The following is a 25,498-nucleotide window of genomic DNA, read 5'->3' on the forward strand; positions in this document are numbered from 1 at the left end:
TCAAAGGATATTAAGGAAATGATTTGATTGCCAGCACATGGTGACCAGCTGAATGTGGGAGGATGAGGAGGAAGGAGGCGGTTAAGACAACTCACTGCTCCCTCCCTTGGATGCCTGAGTGGATGATGGCACCTTTCAATGAGGTAGGGAATAAAGGAGAACAACCCTTGGGGGAGAGGAAGGCGGGAGATGGTGAGTTCAGTTTGGGGAAGGTTGAGTGTGAAGTACTTGTAAGTTATCCAGATGGAGACAGGAGATGTCCAGGAAGCACTTAGATATTTAACTCAGCAGAAAGGCCTGTGTAAGGACAGAGGTTTGTTAGAGCCATGGAAATAAATGTTACCCATGATGACATACAGAGAACCCAAAGAAAGTAGAACAAAACCCTGGAAAACAATATTTATGATTATGAGAAAGGAAGAGAATGACTCCGCAGAAAGACTCAGAACAAGTGGCCAGAGAAGTAGGAGAAAAACATGGGGACAGAAGCCATTAGAAAAGTGGTCAACAAGGACGAATGCTGAAGAGAGGTTAAATAATGTAAGAACTGAAATTTGCAATTCAGAGTTCATTGTCAAAAGTGTTATAAGCACTACCAAATGTAAAATAGACAGCTAGTGGGAAGCAGCCACATAGCACAGGGAGATCAGCTTGGTGCTTTGTGAGCGCCTAGAGGGGTGGGATAGGGAGGGTGGGAGGGAGACGCAAGAGGGAGGGGATATGGGGATATATGTATATGTATAGCTGACTCACTTTGTTATAAAGCAGAAACTAACACACCATTGTAAAGCAATTATACTCCAATAAAGATGTTTAAAAAAAAGTGTTATAAGTATTTTCAGAGTATAGTACGGTCCAAAGCCAAAATATGTTGGATTAAGTTTGAATGGCAGGAAATAAGTGTTGACATTGAGTTTTGACTACTGTTTCTAGAAACTGTGCTGGGAAATCTGTTGTTTGGGTTTGGTTTGGTTTGGTTTGAATTTTTTAAAATTGTGATAACATCCACATAACACCCTCTTAACCATGTTTGTTTCTCAGTTTGTTATTACTTTTAGTCCCCACTCTATTGAAATATAATCAACAAATAAAATTGGAAGATATTTAAAGTATGTGGTGATTTGACATACATATATATACACTATGAAAGGATCCCTCCCTCGAGTTAATTAACACGTCCATTACCTAGCATACTTCCTTTTTTGGTGTGTGGGAACAATTAAGTTCTACTCCCTTAGCAAATTTCAGTTATACAATACAGTGTTATCAGCTATAGTCACCATGTTATGACACGTTAGAGCCTTAGACCTTATTCATTTTATAAATGAAAGTTTGTACCCTTTACTATCCTCTCCTTATTTCCCCCACCCTCTCAGCCCCTGGCAACTACTTTCCTACTCTCTGTTTCTCTGATCTTTTTTTTTTTCAAATGCCACTTATGAGTGATACCGTGCAGTATTTGTCTTTCTCTCTCTGGCTTACTTCACTTAGCATAATACCCTCCAGGTTCATTCATGTCATTGCAAATGACAGGCTGAATAATATTTCATTGTGTCTATATACCACATTTTCTTTATCCATTCATCTGTCCACAAACACTTAAGTTGTTTCTATAACCTTGGCTATTGTGAATAATACTGCAATGAACAAGGAAGTACAGCTATCTCTTTGAAATAATTATTTTGTTTCCTTTGGATATATACCCAGACGTGAGGTTGCTGGATCGCATAATAGTACTATTTTTTTTAATATATAAATTTACTTATTAGAGACTGCATTGGGTCTTCGTTGCTGCACACGGGCGTTCTCTAGTTGCCGCAAGCAGGGGCTACTCTTTATCGTGGTGCGCCCGGGCTTCTCATTGTGGTGGCTTATCTTGTTGCAGAGCATGGCCTCTAGGCATGCGGGCTTCAGTAGTTGGGGCTTGTGGACTCTAGAGCGCAGGCTCAGTAGTCGTGGCACACGGGCTTAGCTGCTCCACGGCATGTGGGATCTTCCCAGACCAGGGATCAAACCCGTGTTCCGTGTATTGGCAGGCGGATTCTTAACAACTGTGCCACCAGGGAAGTCCCAGTAGTACTATTTTTAATTTCTTGAGGAACACCAATACTATTTTCCATAGATCATCTTAACCATTTTTAATTGTACAGTTCAGTAGTGTTAGGTATATTCACATTGCTTTGCAGCCAGTCTCCATAACTTTTTCATCTTGCAAAACTGAAACTCTATACCCCTTAAACAACTTCCCATTTTCCCTTCCCCCAAGCCCCTGGCAACTACCTTCTATTTCTATGAGTCTGACTACTTAAAGATCTCACATAAGTGGAATCACACAGTATAGTTACACTTGAACAACATGGATTTGAACTGCATGGGTCAATTTATGGTGGATTTTTTTTCACTAAATATGTACTACAGTATTATACGTACCGCAGTTGGTTGAATCTGCGGATGCAGAACCATAGATACAGAGGGCTGAATATAAAGTTATACACAGATTTTCTGCTGGGGAGGAGATTGGTGCCCCTAACCCCCATGTTGTTCAGGGGTCAACTGTGTTTGTCTTTTTGTTGACAGTTTTATTTCACTTAGCGTAATATCCTGAAGGTTCATCCATATTGTAGCATGTGTCAGAATTTTCTTCCTTTTTAAGGCTGAATAATATTCCATTGTATGTATATAACCACATTTTGTTTATCCATCCATCCATCCACGGATTCTTGGGCTGCCTCCACCTTTTGGCTGGGAAATTGTTTTAAACTGACCTAATCCAGTTTGGTCATGCACACTTCCATAGATTCTGTTTTGAAAGATAATGGTAGCCACAGAAAATGTTTGATATAGGTGCATTAACTACTCCCTCACAACCTTTTTACTAGGTTATAATGAAAATGATTTCTACTATACACATAGGCATTTATTCAGCACATATTTATAAGCAGTCACAAAACATTTCATATAATCAGTCTATAAACTCATTAAAGTTCTAACTCTGGCCTTTTAGGTGTTCCATCAACTTTCATGAAAGATTTCAGAGGCAGCTCCTGTTACCCTTACAATTAGCATCAGGCAACTAGAAATTCTGAACCAGTGATTCTCAAAATGTGGTCTCTTGGACCAGCAGCACAGTACTGTTCACGGATCTGTGCTGAAACTCCCTGAAGTTGAGAACCTCTGCTGTAAAACGATTAGCTCTGGGTACCTCCCTAAAGATAAAGGTATGGCTTCAACTGGTTCTTATACCCTCTTTGTGAAAGAGTAGGAATGTCTCTTATTTTAGCCAATTCATATCTCTTAATTTCACCAATGATAGTTCATTTCTAACTTAACCATGCTATTTAACTAGCCACAAATTTCACCAGTTAAAATTCTAATTTGCTAGTTAACAAAATCTCAGAGATGGATCAGTCCTTATCAAGGTATGGATAATATTGTAGAAGCCCTTACAGCAGCTACCTCTGGAGCATGGGCTTCCTGACTACCTTATTAGAATGCTAGCCAAGCACCTGTGCATTCCTGATTGGGACATTAGAGGCACCTGGACTATAAACAAACACACAAGTAGCACACTGTATATGCTGAAAATAAAATACAGACATTATAACAGAAGGGAACAAAAGAGAGAGGGTTCATGTGTGCGTGTGTGTATGTGTGAAGAGAGAGAGGAAAAGAGACCGAGTGTGATGAGCACCGTTAATGGTCGAGAGAAAGAAGTTAGGAGAGAAGGGAAGAATGAGAGGTTGAAGATACAGTGAGAGTGCAGAGAATGGTGAAGTTGATTTAAAATAGATGATGTAGGGAATGGGTGAGGGTGCTGACTAGAGACTTGGAGAATTTTCAGGAATTAAGAACCCAACTATGGGGCTTCCCTGGTGGCGCAGTGGTTGAGAGTCCGCCTGCCAATGCAGGGGACACGGGTTCGTGCCCCGGTCCGGGAGAATCCCACATGCCGCGGAGCGGCTGGGCCCGTGAGCCATGGCCGCTGAGCCTGCGCGTCCGGAGCCTGTGCTCCGCAACAGGAGAAGCCACAACAGTGAGAGGCCCGCGTACCGCAAAAAAAAAAAAAAAAAAAAAAAAAAGAACCCAACTATTGTGTTTCCTCCTAAATAAGGAGAAATTGATAAGATTGTCTGAAATACATTTTTAGAACGTGGATCTTAGAAAATTATTTAAAACCTGCTACTATACATCTGTTCATTGTTATCGCCCCTTGTGGTACAGTTGCCATAGTTGATGAAATTATTCCTTCAGCGTAAATGGGTTTTGTAAAATGTAGCTGAAGAGTGCCATCTTCTGGTACTATGAGGTATGTACAAGCAAAGGGGGTTGTGTGGTAGAATCATAGTGAAATAAAGCCTTTGATGTTTTGCGCTGAGTATTGTAAAGTTGAACATTCTTTATAGTTTCTGTGTCTTTTTAGTTAGAATATCAGATTACTGACAGTGATTATAGTTTGTGTGTATGGCCGAGCCTAAAAACAAGACAAAACAAAAACAAAACAGTATGTGGCCGGCCATCCTTTTCATAAAAGCATGTGGGAAATTTGCTTTTGGTTTGTGATAGAAGCCGCAAGTTGAAGAGCCTGTTCTTTGTGACTACCTCTTTGATGCAGGCTTGGCTTGGCGCCTTTGCTCAAAACAGGAATCTGATTCTTGTAGCTGAATACCAGACTTGTCTTCACTGTTTCACAGCTTGCTAATAAGATACTGGTTTGTCCCTTTTTTTAAAAAATGTTTTAAATATTATGGAAAAGCATTCATTTTATCCTCAATGAGGTTTTAAAATCAAAACCTCTATGTTCTTTATGGTGGTTATTTAATAAACATTTATTAGACGCTTAAATATCAACCTCTGTGCTATGTGCTAAAGGGAAGCGGAGATTCAGAGATGACTAAGACCATGTCTGTGCCTTCAAATCATCTTACTTTGTATTAGGGAAGATAATGTGAACGTAAATGATGTTAGATTTGGGAATACAAGAAAAGAAGGGAGGAGAATATTGGCTCAGGAAGGAAATAATACAGCCTCAGGATTATTCACTGGAAGACAGGTGTGGTAGAAAGGGCCATGTTTAAATCTTGACCTTGGGCAGAGTTGCAGATAGAATGTGCTTTAGGATGCAGGAGCCAAAGATCAGGACAGTTAAAGTGGATAGCTCTATTAGTCCTATTCCAGGAGTTGTTCATAATAGCATGCCCTGTTTCTGGATAAAAACCCAGACTACACTTCATTTATTCATCCATCCAGCAAGTGCTTTTTATACGATTTGAGTATATGCAAAATCCCAAGGAAACAAATGTGAAAGTCCTGACCCCACTTTGAGTTGCTTGTACAAAGGGAATGAGTGTGATCAGGGCCCCTAAGCAGGAGCACTGGGGACAGGCATCTGACCCCACCACTATTAAACCTGCTCTGCATGTTGCTCTCCAAGATGAGTAATCCTGGTTCTTTTACTTCAGTGGTTAAAAGCACAGGCTCTGGAGGCAGACTATCTGGGTTCAGCCAGCACCACCACTAACCTGCTCTGCAAGTTTCTTAACCTCATGACTTCTCTTGCCTCAGTTTCTTTAACAATAAAATGGAAATAATGATAATACCTCTTTCATAGGGAGGTTGTGAGGATCAAAGAGAAATACATAAAAAGTTCTTAGAACAATGTTGACATATAGAAAACAATATAACAAACACCTGTGTGCCTACTATCTTCATAACAGACCTTAACCTTTTGCCATATTTGCTTCATTTTTTTAAAAAATTTATTTTATTTATTTATTTTTGGCTGAGCTGGGTCTTCGTTGCTGCGCGCGGGCTTTCTCTAGTTGCCGCGAGCAGGGGCTACTCTTCATTGCGGTGCGCGGGCTTATCATTGCGGTGGCTTCTCTTGTGGCAGAGCGCAGGCTCAGTAGTTGTGGCACACGGGCTTAGTTGCTCTGCGGCATGTGGGATCTTCCCTGACCAAGGCTCGAACCCGTGTCCCCTGCATTGGCAGGCGGATTCTTAACCAGTGTGCCACCAGGGAAGCCCCTACTTCATTTTTAAAAAGAAAAAACACGGCAGTGCAGTTAAGCTCTCTTTACCCTCCCTGGTATTCTCCTTCCTCCTCCCCAGTGATAAACACCATCTTGAATTTGGTGTGAGTTCTTACCATCATGTTTTCATACTTTCACTAATTGTTTATGGGTACATAAACAATATATAGTATTGCTTTGCATGTTTCTAAACTTTAATAAATGACACTAAACTGCACATACCAATCTGCAACATTTTCCACTTGATATTATGTTTTCAGCATTTTTCTGTGTTGGTATGCATAGGCTGAGTTCTTTCATTTTAATTACTGTATAGTATTGCATTGTATGAAGATACCACAATTTACTCAGCCATTCTCCTGGTGATGGACATTTATGTTATTAATCATTTTCCACCCTTACAAACAGCACTGCATCCTGGATGGCACCTTGAAGTCCTCCTAGACTATACCTTGGCCTGATATTTTTAGAGGGAAAGATTTTTTGTTATTGATTAATTTTTTTTAATGTTTATTAGTCTTAGATTTTCTATTCTGGTATCACTTTTTATTATTGTTTTAGACGTATTGCTCATTTTAAATGCATTGCCAGAGTTGTTTACATTATTCACTAGCACTACCCTTTCTATCCTGATAATCTTTATTTGTGCATCCTCAGTTTCTCAGTGATCAGTCTTGCTAAAGGTTTATCTCTTTTGTTAAAGTTTTCAAAGAACTAGCTTTTGGCATTGCTGATCTTTTTTTTTCCCATTAATTTTTTTTAAAAAAAATTAATTAATTTATTTAATTATTTTTGGCTGCGTTGGTTTTTGTTGCTGCCTGTGGGCTTTCTCTAGTTGCGGTGAGCGGTGGCTACTCTTCATTGGGGTGCACAGGCTTCTCATTGTGGTGGCTTCTCATTGTGGTGGCTTCTCTTGTTGCAAAGCATGGGCTCTAGGCACGCAGGCTTCAGTAGTTGTGGTGCACGGGCTTAGCTGTGGCATGTGGGATCTTCCCGAACCAGGGATTGAACCCGTGTCCCCTGCATTGGCAGGCGGATTCTTAACCACTGTGCCACCAGGGAAGTCCCTCCCATTAATTTCTGCTGTTTCATCTCTTCCTACTCCTCCCCTCTCCCCCTCACTCTCCCCCTCCTCCTCCTTCTTCTTCTGGAGGTTGGTTTATTCTCTTATTGTTATTATTGTGATTTTTTAAAACATCTTTTGTTGAATGTTTACTATTTATTTCAGTCTTTTATTTTTTCATCATTGCATTTAAAGCTGTAAATTTTCCTCTAAGAACTGCTTTAGCCATATCCCACAAGTTTTCATATGTATACCTTTGTTGTTGTTCAGTTCTAAATATTCTGCATATCCCTTGTGACTTCTCCTTTAACCCAGAAGTTATTTAGAGATGTGCTGTTTTGTTTCCAAACATGTCTGTGTCTATTTTTACATTATTTTTTTTGTTGATTTCTTATTTATTTGTTGTCAGCAAATTGGTCTATGTTATCTAAAATCCTTAGAAACCCTAAACTATACCTACAGGAGGTTTCACTTCTGAGTGAGGCCCAAGAAGTCCCACCACCTTTGCCTCAGTGAAGAAACATGCCAATGAAATCGCTGACCACCTGATATGAAACAGATGGTTCTGCATTTCCTAAAAATCCCCAGAGGTTGACCTGGGCAAGAAAGTATTGAGCATCTCCCCGTGTAGTCCCTCACAAACTTGAGTCCAGGAACTAGATTGCTCTGCTCCTCCTATGAAGATGAAACCTAATATTCTTGGTTGCAACCCAGTCTAAAGGAGAAAGGTGGCATGGTCAAGGGCTCACCCAGGAGCTTCTGCTAGTGATAGCTGAAGGGCAACATAGGTATTGGTATTTAACTCTACACATGGGCAGGACTCTCGATCTTATCTGGGCTATCCTTATCCTCAGAGCAAACTGTGGCAAGTGTTGGAAGGGGGACCCGGTGGGCAGGTCTGAGGAGCCTGTGCTGGCCTTTCCAAGTATTGAATAATTACCAGAGCCCACTGTGCTTTGGTTATTTGCTTGGGATCATGAGAAATTTATGCCCCCAAAGTGAAGGGCTCAAGAAATTATCCTCAGCCCCTATCCCACACAAGAGGAAGCCCAATCATTGGAAGCCCAGTCATTGCAACCCTCTAATAGGTTGCATTGTCCCAAGAGCCAGAAGTGGGCAAGATTGATCTATGAGCAGCATAATGTCATCAGACTAAGAGAACCAGACAGACAGGGAAAATTCTGAGAAAGAGCAAACAAAAGGTAATTGCAGAAACCAGAAAAGAACAAGAAGATCTAAAGCAGAGAATAGGAGATGAAGATTAGAGGAATTCTCTCAGTTACAGAAACACAGCCAATGTAATTAAGACTTTGCATTCTTCTCTAGTTTTTTAATTTTATCATTAGTTTTAGCTTTAGTTTCTGATATTTAAAAACATTTTTTTTAAATAAATGTATTTATTTATTTTTGGCTGCATTGTGTCTTTGTTGCTAAGAGTGGGCTTTCTCTACTTGCGGCGAGTGGGACCTACTCTTTGTTGCAGTGTGCGGGCTTCTCATTGCAGTGGCTTCTCTTGTTGCAGAGTACGGGCTCTAGGTGCATGGGCTTCACTAGTTGTGGCACGTGGGCTCAGTAGTTGTGGCGCACGGGCTTAGTCGCGCCACAGCATGTGGGATCTTCCCGGACCAGGGATCGAACCCGTGTCCCCTGCTTTGGCAGGCGGATTCTTAACCTCTTCGCCACCGGGCAAGTCCCTAAATTGTTTTTATTATTATTTTTTATTTCCCAGTTGCTTAACATTTCATTTTAGGCTCTCTCTTTGACTCAAGAATTAAAAGAATATTTAAAATTTTCCAGATAGATTTTTTGTTAATTTCAAATTTTAATCATATTGTGATTGGAGCATACTGCTTCTGCCATATCTACTTAGTGGAATGTATGGAGGTTTTGGTGTAATTTTGTAAATGTGCCACGGGCTTTTGAAAAGGTCTGTTTGTTCTCAGGGCAATTAGATCTACCTTATTAGATTATTGAGTTCTTCTGTATCTTTTTTTGTAAATTTTTTATCTGTCGTAGACTAAGAAAAGCGATTTAGGGTCTCCTACTTCTAATGCCTTTCTGTTTATTTCTTTTTCTATTTCTTATAGATTTCACTGAATCAATTTTGATGTTACTTTATTCTTAATAGAAATTCATGACTGTAGTATTGTAATATCTTCATTGTGGATTATATGTTTTAGCATTATAAAGAGCTTTTCTTTTTTGCCTTTTTAATGCTCCCCCCCACACCTCCCAAAATTCAACCTCATCTGGTATAACATTGTGGCTTAACTTTTCTCTTTTCATTTGGCTGGTATACCTGTACCATCTTTTATTTTCAACTTTTTTGACATTGTTTTCTAAAGATATTTTTCTTATAATAGGTAAGCTTATCCCATTGACATTTATAGATATGTCTTAGTTCTGTATCACATTTTATAACCTACTTTGTTTTTAAGGATTCATTTGGTTTGTATCTTTCTCTAGAGGGTGTATATTTCTGTGTTTTACACGTGTTCCTTTTGATAATTTAGGAAGGTTTGTGTTCAGATTTTAGCTCTTCTAGTGGTTAGCCTTATACTATAACTTTTAAAAGTATACTTTATCCTTTATTGCTTTAGACCATATCTATTTATTCCCCACTACAAGCAATGACAAAATTATTATACTTCCATCCATCCCATCTCCTTTACTCCATCTAATTTTAATTATTATTATTATTAGTTCTTCAACTAGTCATCTCTATACTTTTGAATATACTTCTGTCTCTGTTATTTGATTTATAAGATATAAATATTATCTTTTTTATAAATTTATTTATTTATTTTTGGCTGTGTTGGGTCTTCGTTGCTGCGCGCGGGCTTTCTCTAGTTGCGGCGAGTGGGGGCTACTCTTCGTTGTGGTGCGCGGGCTTCTCATTGCGGTGGCTTCTCTTGTTGCGGAGCATGGGCTCTAGTTGCGCAGGCTTCACTAGTTTTGGCTCCTGGGCTTCAGTAGCTGTGGCTCGTGGGCTCTAGAGCACAGGCTCAGTAGTTGTGGTGCACGAGCTTAGTTGCTCCGCAGCATGTGGGATCTTCCCAGACCAGGGTTCAAACCCGTGTCCCGTGAATTGGCAGGCAGATTCTTAACCACTCTGCCACCAGGGAAGCCCAATATTATCTTTTCACCTTGGATATTAAAGATAAGGAAATCAGGGACTTCCCTGGTGGTCCAGTGGTAAATAATCCACCTTCCAGTGCAGTGGACGCAGGTTCGATCCCTGGTCGAGGAACTAAGATCCCACATGCCACAGGCAACTAAGCCCGCATGCCACAACTACTGAGCTCGTGTGCCTCAACGAGAGAGACCCCGTGCCACAGACTACCGAGCCCATGTGCTCTGGAACCCGCGTGCCACAACTAGAGAGAAGCCGGACATTGCAACTAGAGAGAAACCCGAGCAGACCACGTGCCGTGACAAAAAGATCCTGCATGCCTCAACAAAGATTCCATGTGCCTCAACTAAGACCCAACTCAACCAAAAAAAAGGGGGCGGGGGGATAAATAAATAAAATAAACATTTAAAAAATAATAAAGGTAAGGAAATCAACATCCTTTTGCCATCTCTCATCTTCCATCTCTCCTTCTTGGTTCTTGTTAATTTTATTACTTTTACTGGTATAATTTATAATATTAACATTCTGAACAATATATAGTAGTGATTAAGAGAAGGAGCTCTGGAACCAGACTGCCTAGGTTGGAATCTTGGCTTTATCATTTTGTAGCTTGAGCAAGTTACTTAATAGCTATTTCTGTTTCCTTATTTTTACAATGGCTATAACAATAGGTTCTACCTCACAGGGCTATTGTCATAATAAAAGTACAGCACTGGAACAGTGCCTGACACATGGTAAGTATCTAGTAACTACCATATACTATATTAACAATTATTATGAAATAGATTTCCACAGTTGTTTTCATCCCAGTCCTACATTTCAACTGGCTTACATGTTCAGTTTCTCTGTTCATCTCTTGGTTGCCTAAAATTCATTCTCTAATAGTTCTTCAAGAGTTGCTAATGGGAATTCTATCTTCTGATCCTTACATGTTCAAAAACATTTAACACCTTTTACCTGTAAGAAAGTTTGGCTATGGAGAATAAAAAGAGCTATTTTGAGCATTTATTGAAATCACAAGTGATCTATCCTCATTAAACCATTATAGCTCATAATAATGCTATAAATCAAGTAGTAGGTACATCCCCTTTTACAAATGAGAAAATTAGGACACAGGCAGGTCACACTTCCTTTCTCAGACTTTGCTGGCATTGCACCACTGTTATCTACCTTTGAATGTGACTATGGAGAAATCTGAGGCCAATCTGATTTATTTCCCCTTAAAAGTGTCTTGATCTTTTTGCCTGGATGTTCAAAGAATTATTTATTTTTGAAGTCCAGTAAAATTCAATGGGATATGTCACAGGGGTCATTCTGTGTCAGTTTCCTTGGGACAGTGTGTATCCTTTCAATCTGTAGATTAAAGACTTCTCTCACTTACATGAAGTTCTCTTGAATTCTACTTTGATTATTTTTTCTTTTCTACGTGTTCTATTCTCCCTCCCGTGGACATGCTGGATATCCTTTGTCTTCTATATCTATAATTTTATCTCAAATTCTTTTTAGTTCTTTTTAAATTTCCATTTCATTTTGCTCACTTTTTCAACCTAGCCCTCATAAGTCTTACTATGTTGTTATTTTTGTCTGCCCCCCCTTTTTTCCCCATTCATAATGTGACTTTAATTTCTTCGATTTTTTTCTTTTTCTTAATTTTTGAGTTCTGCTTGCTTATTTTACATTTACTTCTTTTGTCTCTCATTATGTCTTCTGCTTTGAGACATTATTTTAAACTGTTTCATTAAGTCCTTTGAATTCATAACAGTATGTTTGGTGTGCTTCATGGCAGTATTTTTCTGGAAAATTTCTTTATTTGACATGTCCTTTTCCTATTCCTTTCCTCCTTTTCCTTGTACATTTGCTGTATAGATCTCCTGCTTGTTTCTTTTGAGTATTACTCATTACTGAATGGAAGGAGTTCTTCAACCACTATTTGCAAGAATCAACTGGGACAGTGAAATGAGCAAGTGGTGAAACTTCTGTGGCCCAGAGTTTGTGTGTGTGTGGGGGGGGGTAAAAGAGAAGAAAAGATGAGATGGAGACACTCACACAGATTGGTTTAGGCTATCTCCCCAGCAACTACAGAGATGCTCATAATATAGTCTCTCCCAATGCTTAGTTTATTTACAGACTGCCTCCAACATAGATAACATTTTTAAGGATTTTATCAATCAGCACTGCCTTGCCCCGCTACTTTACAATGCCAGATAGAGTCCTTGGAAGTTCCCACAGCTTGTGCCCCTTAAACTTTCATTGCAAACCAGAGTGATGGTTCTGTTCCTCTGGTGTACCACCTATTTAGTGCTCTGCCAACTTTGTCTGAGAAGTGAGGTCACAGCAGGTATTTAATCTCAGCATCCTTCTGTACTCTGCTGTAATTTTCACTGTATTTTGCAGGCCATCCTCATTTATTGTGCCTTAGGGTTACACTGATACCTTATTTTGTCAAAGCGTCTGGTTTCCTTTTTTTTTTTCGGCTGTGCCACTTGACTTGTAGGATCGTAGTTCCTTGACCAGGGATTGAACCCAGGCCCTCGGCAGTGAGAGCTAAGAGTCCTAACTGCTGCACTGCCAGGGAATTTCCATCTTTTTCTTTTTTGGGGGCAATATCAAAGATGACAAGATGACAGACGTGACTTAATTTTGTTATTTTAAAATATTTTGGTATTTAAAACTTTATTTTTTATTTTAAAATTGAGCCGTTTTTAAAAATTGAATGCCTACCTTCTCACAGAGAGTAGGTACCATACCACCTCAGGCCACGCTAAGTGGGAAAAACAGTTTCAAAATTCTATGCACACCCTAGTCACAACAAGATCTCTCATCATTATATAGCTAGTAAGGAGCAGAGCTTGTATTCAAATCCAAATCTGTCCCAATCCAAAGCCTGAATTCTTTTCATCATAGGACTTTCTCTTAAAGAATATAGATATCTCTTTATGGTGTCTTTAATATGTTTTTTCTTTTTTAATTTTAATTTTCTTGGTGTATAGTTGATTTACAATGTGTTAGTTTCAGGTGTACAGCAAAGTGATTCAGTTATACATATACATATATTCTTTTTTAGATTGTTTGCTCTTAAAGGTTATCATAGAATATTGAGTAGAGTTCCCTGTGCTATATACAGTATGTCCTTGTTGGTTATCTATCTTATATATAGTAGTGTGTGTGTGTTCATCCCAAACTCCTGATTTATCCCTCCCCCCTCTGTCCCCTTTGGTAACCATAAGTTTGTTTTTGATATCTGTAAGACTGTTTCTGTTTTATAAATAAGTTCATTTGTATCTTTTTTTTGAATTCCACATGTAAGTGATATCATATGACATTTGTCTTTCTCTTTCTGACTTACTTCACTTAGTATGATAATCTCTAGGTCCATCCATGTTGCTGCAAATGGCATTATTTCATTATTTTTTATGGCTGAGTAATACTCCATTATATATATGCCACATCTTCTTTATTCATTCCTCTGTCGATGGACATTTAGGTTGCTTCCGTGTCTTGGATATTGTAAATAGTGCTGCAGTGAACACTGGGGTGCATGTATCTTTTCAGATTATGGTTTTCTCCGGATATGTGCCCAGGAGTGGGATTGCTGGATCGTATGATAATTCTATTTTTAGTTTTTTAAGGAACCTCCATACTGTTCTCCATCGTGGCTGTATCAATTTACATTCCCACCAACAGTGCCGGAGGGTTCCCTCTTCTCCACACCCTCTCCAGCAGTTACTGTTTGTAGATTTTTTGATGTTGGCCATTCTGACTGGTGTGAGGTGATATCTCATTGTAGTTTTGATTTGCAGTTCTCTGATGATTCGTGATGTTGAGCATTCTTTCATGTGTTTGTTGGCAGTCTGTATATCTTCTTTGGAGAAATGTCTATTTAGATCTTCTGCCCATTTTTTGATTGGGTTGTTGTTTTTTTTGACATAGAGCTGCATGAGCTGTTTGTATATTTTGGAGATTAATCCTTTGTCAATTGCTTAATTTGAAAATATTTTAATGTTTCTTCTTAAGAACATTTTTCTATTAACTACTTTTCTATTTCCTGGTTTTTAGTGTGACAAGTACAAGACTGGAGTTATTGATGGGCCCGCATGTAATAGCCTTTGTGTCACAGAAACTCTTTACTTTGGAAAATGCTTATCGACCAAGCCCAACAATCAGGTATGGACATTATGAATAAACAGTCCAGATTTATGGTGCTCTCTGATTTTACCTTAAACTAAATTAAAGCATTGTTAAGAGCATTCTTGAACTAGAACTTTAGGACATTTTAAATACTTCAATTGTGCATGCGTTGATTCACTCATCCAACAGATGTTTATAAATCCCCTATTCCCAGCATGTTCCAGACACTGTTTTAGTTATTAGGAAAATAGTGGTGATTAAGATAGATAAGATAACTTCCCTGTGAGTCACATTATTCCAGAGGGATGGGGAACATAAACAGTTGATAGATAAATAAATAAGCAAGGAAATTACAGAACGTAGTGTGTTTTATATAGGTTGTACACAGGGTGGGTTGATGAAAAATGTAGGGGATGGTGAGGGTAGAAATATGCTTTAGAAGAGGTGAACAGGGAGGACCTTTCTAAGATAAAATTTGAGCTCATACCTGAATGAAGAATTAAACTAGAGGTATGGGCAGAGGACAGGATGAGCTAAATCACAAAAGAAGAACTATAAATAGCTGATAAGCATAATGAAAAAAAAGTTCTACCTCACCTATCATCAAAGAAATATAAATTAAAACAATAGGACACCATTGTGCTAGAAGAAAATACAACAAAACATCAAAACCGGGACTTCTCTGGTGGCGCAGTGGTTAAGAATCCGCCTGCCAATGCAGGGGACACAGGTCAGTCCCTGGTCCAAGAAGATCCCACGTGCCGTGGAGCAACTAAGCCTGTGCGCTACAACTACTGAGCCTGCGCTCTAGAGCCCATGAGCCACAACTACTGAGCCCGCATGCCGCAACTACTGAAGCCCGCGCGCCTAGAGCCTGTGCTCCGCAACAAGAGAAGCCACCACAATGCGAAGCCCACGCACCACAACGAAGGGTAGCCCCCGCTTGCTGTAACTAAAGAAAGCCCGTGCGCAGCAATGAAGACCCAATGCAGCCTAAATAAATAAAATTTATTTTTTAAAAAAGTTAAAATCCATTGGAAAGATATAACTTGATAGCTTCCATCACTAGTTATTAATAGATTCTAGAACAGATCTCTAAGCAATTTCTTAAGTAGCACGATATCCTAAGGTAAAAGCAAGTGCAATCAACCTTCTAGCACTTTCTTTTTAAATCTTTTTAAAAACACTTCCTAGGGACTTCCCTAGTGGCACAGTGGTTAAGAATCCGCCTGCCAATGCAGGGGACATGGGTTTGAGCCCTGGTCCGGGAAGATCCCGCATGCCACGGAGCAGCTAAGCCCATGTGCCACAGCTACTGAGCCTGTACTCTAGAGCCCGCGAGCCACAACTACTGAGCCTACGTGCCACAACTACTGAAGCCTGCATGCCTAGAGCCCATGCTCTGCAACAAGAGAAGCCACCGCAATAAGAAGCCCGCGCACCACAATGAAGAGTAGCCCCTGCTCGCTGCAACTAGAGAAAGCCCGCGTGCAGCAATGAAGACCCAGCACAGCCAAAAATAAATAAAATAAATGTTTTTAAAAAATGAAGCAAATATGGCAAAAGGTTAAGGTCTGTTGTGAAGATAGTAGGTACACAGGTGTTTGTTATATTGTTTTCTATATGTCAACATTGTTCTAAGAACTTTTCATGTATTTCTCTTTGATCCTCACAACCTCCCTATGAAAGAGGTATTATCATTATTTCCATTTTATTGTTAAAGAAACTGAGGCAAGAGAGGTCACAAGGTTAAGAAACTTGCAGAGCAGGTTTGCACTGCAACGAAGAGTTGCCCCCACTTGCTGCAACTAGAGAAAACCTGCATGCAGCAACGAAGACCCAATGCAGCCAAAAATAAATAAATAAAATAAATAAATTTATAAAGAAAAAACAATCAACACTGGTTATCCTTGGGCAGTGGAATATTGCATGATTTTTATGTTCATCTTTTTTCTTCAAATTATTTCTAAATTTCCAATATAAATACTCAATTCATTTTATAGAAATTTTAAATAGATTTTAAGTCTACACTACTAGCCATGTTTAAGAGGATTTCTGAAATAAAGTCCAATATTTGAGTATCTACTATGTGCTAGGTACTGCTTAAGGCACTGGGAGAGACCATGGGGAATAAGACAGACAAAGCCTCTGGCCTCATATGCCTTATGTTTCATGTGAAAGAGGACAGATGATAAAAGAGTCGATAAAGAAATAAGATCATTTCAAGGACTTCCTCGTGGTGCAGTGGTTAGGAATCTGCCTGCCAATGCAGGGGACACGGGTTTGATCCCTGGTCCGGGAAGATCCCACATGCCACGGAGCAACTAAGCCCGTGCACCACAGCTACTGAGCCTGCACTCTAGAGCCCACGAGCCACAACTACTGAAGCCCGCGCGCCTAGAGCCCATTCTCTGCAACAAGAGAAGCCACTGCAATGAGAAGCCAGTGCACTGCAACGAAGAGTAGCCCCTGCTCGCTGCAACTAGAGAAAGCCCGCGCATAGCAACAAAGACCCAACGCAGCCAATAGATAAATAAATAAGTAAAAATTTAAAAAAGATATAAGATCATTTCAGACATTGGTAAGGGCTGTGAAGAAAATAAAATGGGGTCATGGGTTAGAGAGTGACCTGTGATGGAAGAGGGATCTATTTTAGGTAGGGGGTTGGGGAAGGCCTCCCTAAAGTGACATCTGGGCTGAGACTTGAATGATGTGAAGGAACCAGCCGTATGAAGATAGGTGAGAGTGCATTCCAGGCAAAACCAACAGCAAATGAAGGAGGTCGTGAAACAGGAATAATGCTGATAGGTTCAAGGAACATAGAGAAGACACATGTAGATGGGATATAGAGACCCAGGGAGTAAGTGGTAAAGATCAGGTTGGAGAAGCAGGCCAGCTCATAAGAAGCCTAGCAGACAATGAAAAGGGCTTAGGACTTTCTTCTGATTGAATTAGAGGGTTTGACGCAGAGGAGTGATTAATATTATTACCAATTAATATGGTCATATTTGGTTTTTATATATAAGCATGATTAGACTGCCTGGGTTAATATGTTGGCTTTGCCACTATTGTATTCCCTTCATCATGCTGCTTCACTTCTTTCTGCTTCAGTTTTTCTATCAGTTAAATCAGGATAATAATAGTATCTACTGCATAAGGTTGTTATAGGGAGTAAGATAAATTAGTAGACTGTAGCACAGAGTAAAGCACCATATAATGTTAGTTTGATAAATAGCTAGATAGTTAATAGTGACTGATTCTGGGAATTAGAGAAATGGGTGTAGAACTTTTCCTTTTATCTTTCTGTGTAATTTGACTTTTTAAAAATTATATTTACATCTATAAACATATTAGAAATATGAAAGATCTCAAATAAACAATCAAACTTTACAACATAAGGAATTATAAAATGAAGAGCAAACTAAACCCAAACCTAGCAGAAGGAAGGAAATACTATGGATTACAGCAGAGATAAAGGAAATAGAGAATAGAAAAACAATAATAAAGAAATAATAATAAAGAAAATCAATGAAACCAAAAGTTGGTTCTTTGAAAAGGTCAACAAAATTTGACAAACCTTTAGCTAGATGGACTGAGAAACAGAGAAGACTCAAATAACTAAAATCAGAAATGAAGCGGGGACATTACTATCAGTTCTACATAAATAAAAAAGATTATATGAGAGTACAGTGAACAATTGTACACCAACAAATTGCATAATCGAGATGAAATGGGCAAATTCCTAGAAACACAAAACCTACTAAGAAATAGAAAATCTGCATAGACCTATAACTAGTAAGGAGACTGAATTGGTAATCAGGCCTCCCAACAAGAAAAGCCCTGCACGTGTGGGCTTCACTGGTAGATTCTACCAAACATTTAAAGAAGAGCTAGCACCAGTCCTTCTTTTTATTGGCTGCGCCATGAGGCATGTAGGATCCTAGTTCCCCAAACAAGGATCAAATCCATGCCCCCTGCAGTGGAAGCTCAGAGTCCCAACCACTGGCCAGTGGACCACCAGGGAAGTCCCACATTAATCCTTATTAACTTTTGCTGGTTCAACATATGAAAATTGAGCAGTGTAATACACCAAATAAACAGAATGAAGGAGAAAAAAAGGATCATCGCAATTGATGCAGAAAAGGCATTTGACAAAATTCATGATAAAAACACACAGCAAACTAGGAGTAGAAGGCAACTACCTCAACATACTAAAAACACTTACGTGAAAAACCCACAGTTAACATCATACTCAATAGTGAAAGACTGAAAGCTTTTCATCTAAGAACAAGGCAAGGATGCCCACTTTCACCACTTCCATTCAACATAGTACTGGAAGTTCTGGCCAGATCAATTAAACAAAGAAATAAAAGGTATCCAGATGAGAAAGGAAAAAGTAAAATTATCCCTGTTGACAGAGGATATGATCTTATTTGTAGAAAAACCTAAAGATTCCACAAAAAAATCATTAGAACTAATAAATGAATTCAAAGTCCACACACAAAAATCAATTGCATTTCTATACACTAACAATGAACAACCCAGAAAAGAAATTAAGAAAACCATTGCATTTATAATTGCATCAAGAAGAATACTTAGGAACTAACTTAACCAAGGAGGTGAAAGACTTGTACAGTGAAAACTTCAAAACATTGCTGAAAGAAATTAAAGACATAAATGTAATCACATCCCATGTTCATAGATTGGAAGACAATATTTTTAAGATGTTAATGTTACCCAGCATGATCAAGATTCAGTGCAATCCTGAGCAAAATCCCAAAGACAATTTTTTGCAGAAATAGAAAAAGTCCTAAAATTCGTATGCAATCTCAAGGGACCCTAAATAGCCAAAACAATCCTGAAAAAAATACCAGAAAGCTGGAGGACTCACTTCCTGATTTCAAATCTTACTGTAAAGCTGCAGTAATCAAACAATGTGGTAGTAGAATAAGGACGGATATATAGACTAATGGAATAGAACAGAGAGCCCTCACATATATGGTCAAATGATTCTTTTTTTTTTTTTGGCTGCATTGGGTCTTTGTTGCTGCGCACGGGCTTTTTCTAGTTGCAGCGAGTAGGGGCTACTCTTCATTGCGGTGCATGAGCTTCTCATTGCAGTAGCTTCTCTTGTTGCGGAGCTCGGGCTGTAGGCATGCAGGCTTCAGTAGTTGCAGCACATGGGCTCAGTAGTTGTGGCTCGTGAGCTTAGTTGCTCCGCGGCATGTGGGATCTTCCTGGACCAGGGATCAAACCCGTGTCCCCTGCATTGGCAGACAGATTCTTAACCACTGTGCCACCAGGGAAGTCCCTCAAATGATTTTTGACAAGGGTGCTAAGACCATTCAATAGGAAAAGGACTGTCTTTTCAACAGATAGTACTGGGAAAGCTGGATATACACATGCAAAAGAATGAAGGTGGACCCTTACCTAACACCATTCTCAAAATTTAAGTCAAAATGGATCAAAGATCTAATGGTAAGAACTAAAACTATAAAACTCTTAGGGGCTCCCCTAGTGGCACAGTGGTTAAGACTCTGTGCTCCCAATGCAGGGGGCCCGGGTTCGATCCCTGGTCAGGGAACTAGATCCCACATGCATGCTGCAACTAAGGAGCCCTCCTACCGCAACTAAGACCTGGCACAACCAGATAAATAAATAAATAAATATTTTGAAAAATAAAAAATAAAACTCTTAGATGAAAACATAGGGCAAAAGCTTCGTGTCATTGGGTTTGGCAATTATTTCTTGCATATGACTCCAAAGCCACAGGCAACAAAAGAAAAAATAGACAAATTGTACTTCATGAAAATTTTAAAATATTGTGCATCAAAAGACAATATCAGTAGAATAAAAAAGAAGCTCACAGAATGGGAGGAAATATTTGCAAATCATATATCTGATAAGGGATTAATATATAGACTATATAGAGGGCTCCTAAAACTCAACAACAAAAAAACAAACAGCCGGATTCATTCTCGAAAAAAGGTATACAGATGTGCAATAAGTGCATGAAAAGATGCTCAGCATCACTGGTCATTAGGGAAATGCAAATCAAAACCACAATTAGGGAATTGTTTGGCAGTACAGTGGTTAGGACTTTGCACTTTCACTGCCGACGCGTGGGTTCGTTACATGGTCGGAGAACTAAGAAAAAAAAAGCACACGGTGAGATACCACCTCACACCCATCAGGATGGCTACTATCAAAAAAACCAGAAAAGAAGGATTGCTACGTGTCCTTGGAATCATTTTCTGATTGTATAGAGAGTGTGAAATATTGACAAGTGGTAAAAACAACGCAGGACAAGCATTGCTCAGTAAAATAAAACTGTGAGTTTATTCTGGAAAAAAAAAAAAGAAAATAACAAGTGTTGGCAATAAGGCAGAAAAACTGGAATCCACTGTTGGTGGGAATGTAAAATGGTGTAGCCGCTGAGAAAAACAGGTTGGCAGCTCCTCAAAAAATTAAAAGTAGCATGACCCTATGATTCAGAAATTCCACTTCTGGGTATATATGTAAAAGAATTGAAATCAGGATCTCGAAGAGATATTTGTATATCCATGTTCATAATATTCACAATAGCTAAAACATGGAAGCAACCCAAGTGTCAATCAGTGGATGAAAGGAAATGCAAAATGTGGGATATTCCTACAATGTAATAGTATTCAGCTTTAAAAAGGAAGGAAATTGTGATACATGCTACAATGTGGATAAACCTTCAGGACATTATGAAATAAGCCAGTCACAAAAGGACAGATTCTGTATGATTCCACTTATATGAGATACTTAGACTGAGTAGTCAAAATCATAAAGACAGAAAGTGGACTGGTGATGAGCTGGGGGCTGGGGGAAGAAGGGGAACAGGGAGTAGAGAGTTTCAATTTTACAAAATGAAAAGAGTTCTGGAGACAGATGGTGGTGATGGTAGCACAACCTCATGAATCTAATACCACTGAACTGTATGTTAAAAATAGTTAAGATGGTAAATTTTCTATTTTTGATATTTTACAATTTAATAAATGGAAAATAATAAAACTGATGACCATGGTCAAAAATATACATATATATTTAGGTATGCAATACTTTTATAATTTAAAAAAATTAAGGAAAAATCTTTGAAGTATGATTTCAAATTTGCAATTCAGGAAGTCAGCTCAATCTCGGTTTTGTTGCTTGTGTGTTTTTTTAAGAGGAGGACACTAAAAATATCATGGTAGATTAGAGTTTTCTACTCTGCCTAAAGCATAACTTGTCATTCTTTTCACAGATGTATTTAGGGATTTGGGATAATCTACCAGGTGTTGTGAAATGTCAAATGGAACAAGCACTTCATCTTGATTTTGGAACTGAATTGGAACCAAGGAAAGAAATAGTGCTATTTGATAAGCCAACTAGGGGAACTACTGTACAGAAATTCAAAGAAATGGTCTACAGTCTCTTTAAAGTAAGTATATGCATTCACATATTGCTAGTGTGAAGTGGTACTCTTCTGGAAGCTGGCAGGACCTCATTCTAAGCCATAAAAATGTTGGTATTCTTTGACCTATATCAGGGACTCTATCTTGAGGAAATAATTCAAAGAAAAAAATGTATGGAGGGTGTTTAACATTACTATCACTAAAAATGTCCAGATGTGAGAGTTCATTAAGTAGATGGGCTGCTCTATAGCTTGACATTAAAACTGATACACTTTTTTTAAAAAGGTGAAATAGAATTAGTAGACTGTTTCCAATTTTTTTTTTTTTTTTTGCGGTACGCGGGCCTCTCACTGTTGTGGCCTCTCCCGTTGCGGAGCACAGGCTCTGGACGCGCAGGCTAGCGGCCATGGCTCACGGGCCCAGCAGCTCCGCGGCATGTGGGATCTTCCCAGACCGGGACACGAACCCGTGTCCCCTGCATCGGCAGGCAGACTCTCAACCACTGCGCCACCAGGGAAGCCCGCAAATTATTTTTTTAATTTAAAGAAATACTCAGAGATTAAATAGAAGTATGAAAATATTGGGAATTCCCTGGGTCCAGTGGTTAGGACTCCGCACTTTCACTGACAAGGGTGCGGGTTCGAGAACGGGTCGGGGAACTTCCGCAAGCCACGTGGCATGGCCAAAAAACAATGAAAATAATTACACTTTTGGAAAGAATCTTTTTCTCATTTTTATTGCTCTTATATTTTAACTCAAAATCTTTCTTTTCTTTGAACAGTTTACAGTTTTAGACTGTTTTATGCCAGAGAGTCTCCACAGGGAAATACTTGTAGCATTCATTATTGGAACACCTTGAATAAAATAATAAATATAATAACAATTACAAAATAGGAGAAAATAATTTGTAGTTGACCCGTTAACTTTGGATATGGGCAAATTACACTGCAATTTTGCAAGTAAGTGTATGAATAAGACAAAGATTAATTAATGGCTTGGTTAACTGTATTTATCTACAAGGTCTAAGGAGGCTATGGGCGTTAAGGTGGCTATTTCTTAACATACTTAGCAACGTGGGTTTCACCTCAAGTACATAAAACATAGTTCTGACTCACTTAGCAAACATAAATATTTGGAAAGGTATTAAGTCTCCTATGGGTATTCAGTAGCAAGATTATTACTTAGCATGGTAATTATCCCTGTAAAGGAAGTTAGTATGTTACATATGAGATTGTTTTTCATTGCTTCTGTATAATTAGCCAAATTCTTATCTTTACAGGCAAAGTTGGGTGACCAAGGCAACCTCTCTGAACTGGTTAATCTCATCTTGACAGTGGCTGATGGAGACAAAGATGGCCAGGTTTCCTTGGGAGAAGCAAAGTCAGCATGGGCACTTCTTCAATTAAATGAATTTCTTCTCATGGTAATACTTCAAGATAAAGAACATACCCCCAAATTAATGGGATTCTGTGGTGATCTCTATGTGATGGAAAGTGTTGAATATACCTCTCTTTATGGAATAAGCCTTCCATGGGTCATTGAACTTTTTATTCCATCTGGGTTCAGAAGAAGCATGGATCAGTTGTTCACACCATCATGGCCTAGAAAGGCTAAAATAGCCATAGGACTTCTAGAATTTGTGGAAGATGTTTTCCATGGCCCCTATGGAAACTTCCTCATGTGCGATACTAGTGCCAAAAACCTAGGATATAATGATAAGTATGATTTGAAAATGGTGGACATGAGAAAAATTGTGCCAGAGACAAACCTGAAAGAACTTATAAAGGATCGTCACTGTGAGTCTGATTTGGACTGTGTCTATGGCACGGATTGTCGAACTAGCTGTGATCAGAATACAATGAAGTGTACCTCAGAAGTGATCCAACCAAACTTGGCAAAAGCCTGTCAGTTACTCAAAGACTACCTGTTGCGTGGTGCTCCAGTTGAAATTCGTGAAGAATTAGAAAAGCAGCTGTATTCCTGTATTGCTCTCAAAGTCACAGCAAATCAAATGGAAATGGAACATTCTTTGATACTAAATAACCTAAAAACATTACTGTGGAAGAAAATTTCCTACACAAACGACTCTTAGTTCATTTGGACATTGTGACCATTTTAAGAAACTCAGCACTTCAAAAGAAAAATCTTGAACATTTTTTTCTAAATGGCTTGATTCAAATCCTTGCCAGTTATCACAAAACTCCTTTCCCCTGATCCTAAGGAAGCCATCATCTTAAAATACATGTTGATTGCTGAAGTAATGGCAGGAGGTATAGGATCAAAACGTCCAAAAATATTCATTCCTGCCCTTTTAGAAACGCTGGTACATTTCCTAGTACATTCACTGTGTAACTATTTTGACTAATGACTTAAAATAATGCTGTGAAAAGCCTCATTCCATAAACATCAACGGTCAGAGTATTTTGTAGATTTGTTAGCCAAAATATCAGTGCTGGAAATTGTGTTTGCATTGAAGCTGCTGTTTAAAAAAGAAAATTTATAAATTTACTAATGTCTCAGCATGGTAAAGTTTGCACATTAACAGAAATTAAGACTGCAAAGCAGGTAAATTAAAATTACTCCTTTATAAACAGATGTTGGGTTAATAGCATGGTTTCTTATAAATACACTTAACTCATTTAGACATCACATTTTATGTGGCTTCAGAAAGTTTTGAGTGGCTCTTACCCACTGAAAACCCATCAGAAGCATTCTACTTGGCAATATATAATTGCCAATTTTAGAGGCTGAATATGGATGAGTTCATCATCCTAGATTTAAGGGTCTGTATCTTAGTATCAGCCAGCCAACTGGTCTTCAAAACTCGTATCTTTAGGCCACAGACCTAACACAGGTACACATATCCTGAATCTGAGCTATGGGAAAGTGGGACATTAAGAGCAGGACTCTGAAATCATAAACTTCCTATTAATAATTTTCCATTTTCAAACAAACAGTATTCCCTATTGGCCAAAGGACTGTTTCTCAAGAGGCATGTAAATATATCCGTCTCTTTTTCTCATGTAAACTTGATATACAAGGGTTAGTATTTGCTCCTCTCTTTTGTGTTTATTCAGATCTGGCCTTTCAACTCCATAAAACGAAACACCTCTTATAATTAAAGAACCAGCATTTTTCGGGCTTCCCTGGTGGCGCAGTGGTTGAGAGTCCACCTGCCGATGCAGGGGACGCGGGTTCGTGCCCCGGTCCAGGAAGGTCCCAAATGCCGCGGAGCAGCTGGGCCCGTGAGCCATGGCCGCTGAGCCTGCACGTCCGGAGCCTGTGCTCCGCAACGAGAGAGGCCACAACAGTGAGAGGCCCGCATACCGCAAAAATAAATAATAAATAAAATTTAAAAAGAACCAGTATTTTCTGCTCAAAGGTTTCACCTGGATAAATGTGTTAAAATTATACGACCTTCATTGGAGAGCTCTCTCTCAAGAACTAAAGCCATGGAGTAGCATCAGTTTCACTTACTTTAAAATTGTAAACTTTGAAGGTACTTTTTCTTCCAACTCATCATGTGGTTACAATAAATGAATGGAAGAAATATTTCTAGGGGAAGGTTTGCCTGTTGCTTGCCAGACTTTTTAAGGACAGCTGCACATCATACAATTCAAGGGATAACTCCTGTCAGGAAGAACAGATGCCCAAGGTATGAACTTTGAGGCAATATGTAAGATTTTCTGGAAAAAGCTACACTTGTTTCTGGAAGGAAAATACT

The 25,498-nt window shown here is 39.0% G+C and overlaps 1 protein-coding gene across 1 annotated transcript in view; it reads left to right on the forward strand.

Moving 5' to 3' along the window:
* DIPK1A (divergent protein kinase domain 1A) overlaps positions 1-25,326 on the forward strand; it is a 119,368-nt gene extending 94,042 nt beyond the window's left edge. Inside the window, exons 3-5 of the mRNA XM_004263027.4 lie at positions 14,282-14,389; positions 21,624-21,800; positions 23,054-25,326. Of these exons, the coding sequence (XP_004263075.1) occupies positions 14,282-14,389; positions 21,624-21,800; positions 23,054-23,866 (1,098 nt within the window). The 3' untranslated portion in view covers positions 23,867-25,326. The remainder of the gene's footprint in view (positions 1-14,281; positions 14,390-21,623; positions 21,801-23,053) is intronic.
* Positions 25,327-25,498: the final 172 nt, after the last annotated feature.

The sequence above is a fragment of the Orcinus orca genome, chromosome 1, assembly GCF_937001465.1.
Source record: "Orcinus orca chromosome 1, mOrcOrc1.1, whole genome shotgun sequence".
Taxonomy (NCBI): domain Eukaryota; kingdom Metazoa; phylum Chordata; class Mammalia; order Artiodactyla; family Delphinidae; genus Orcinus; species Orcinus orca.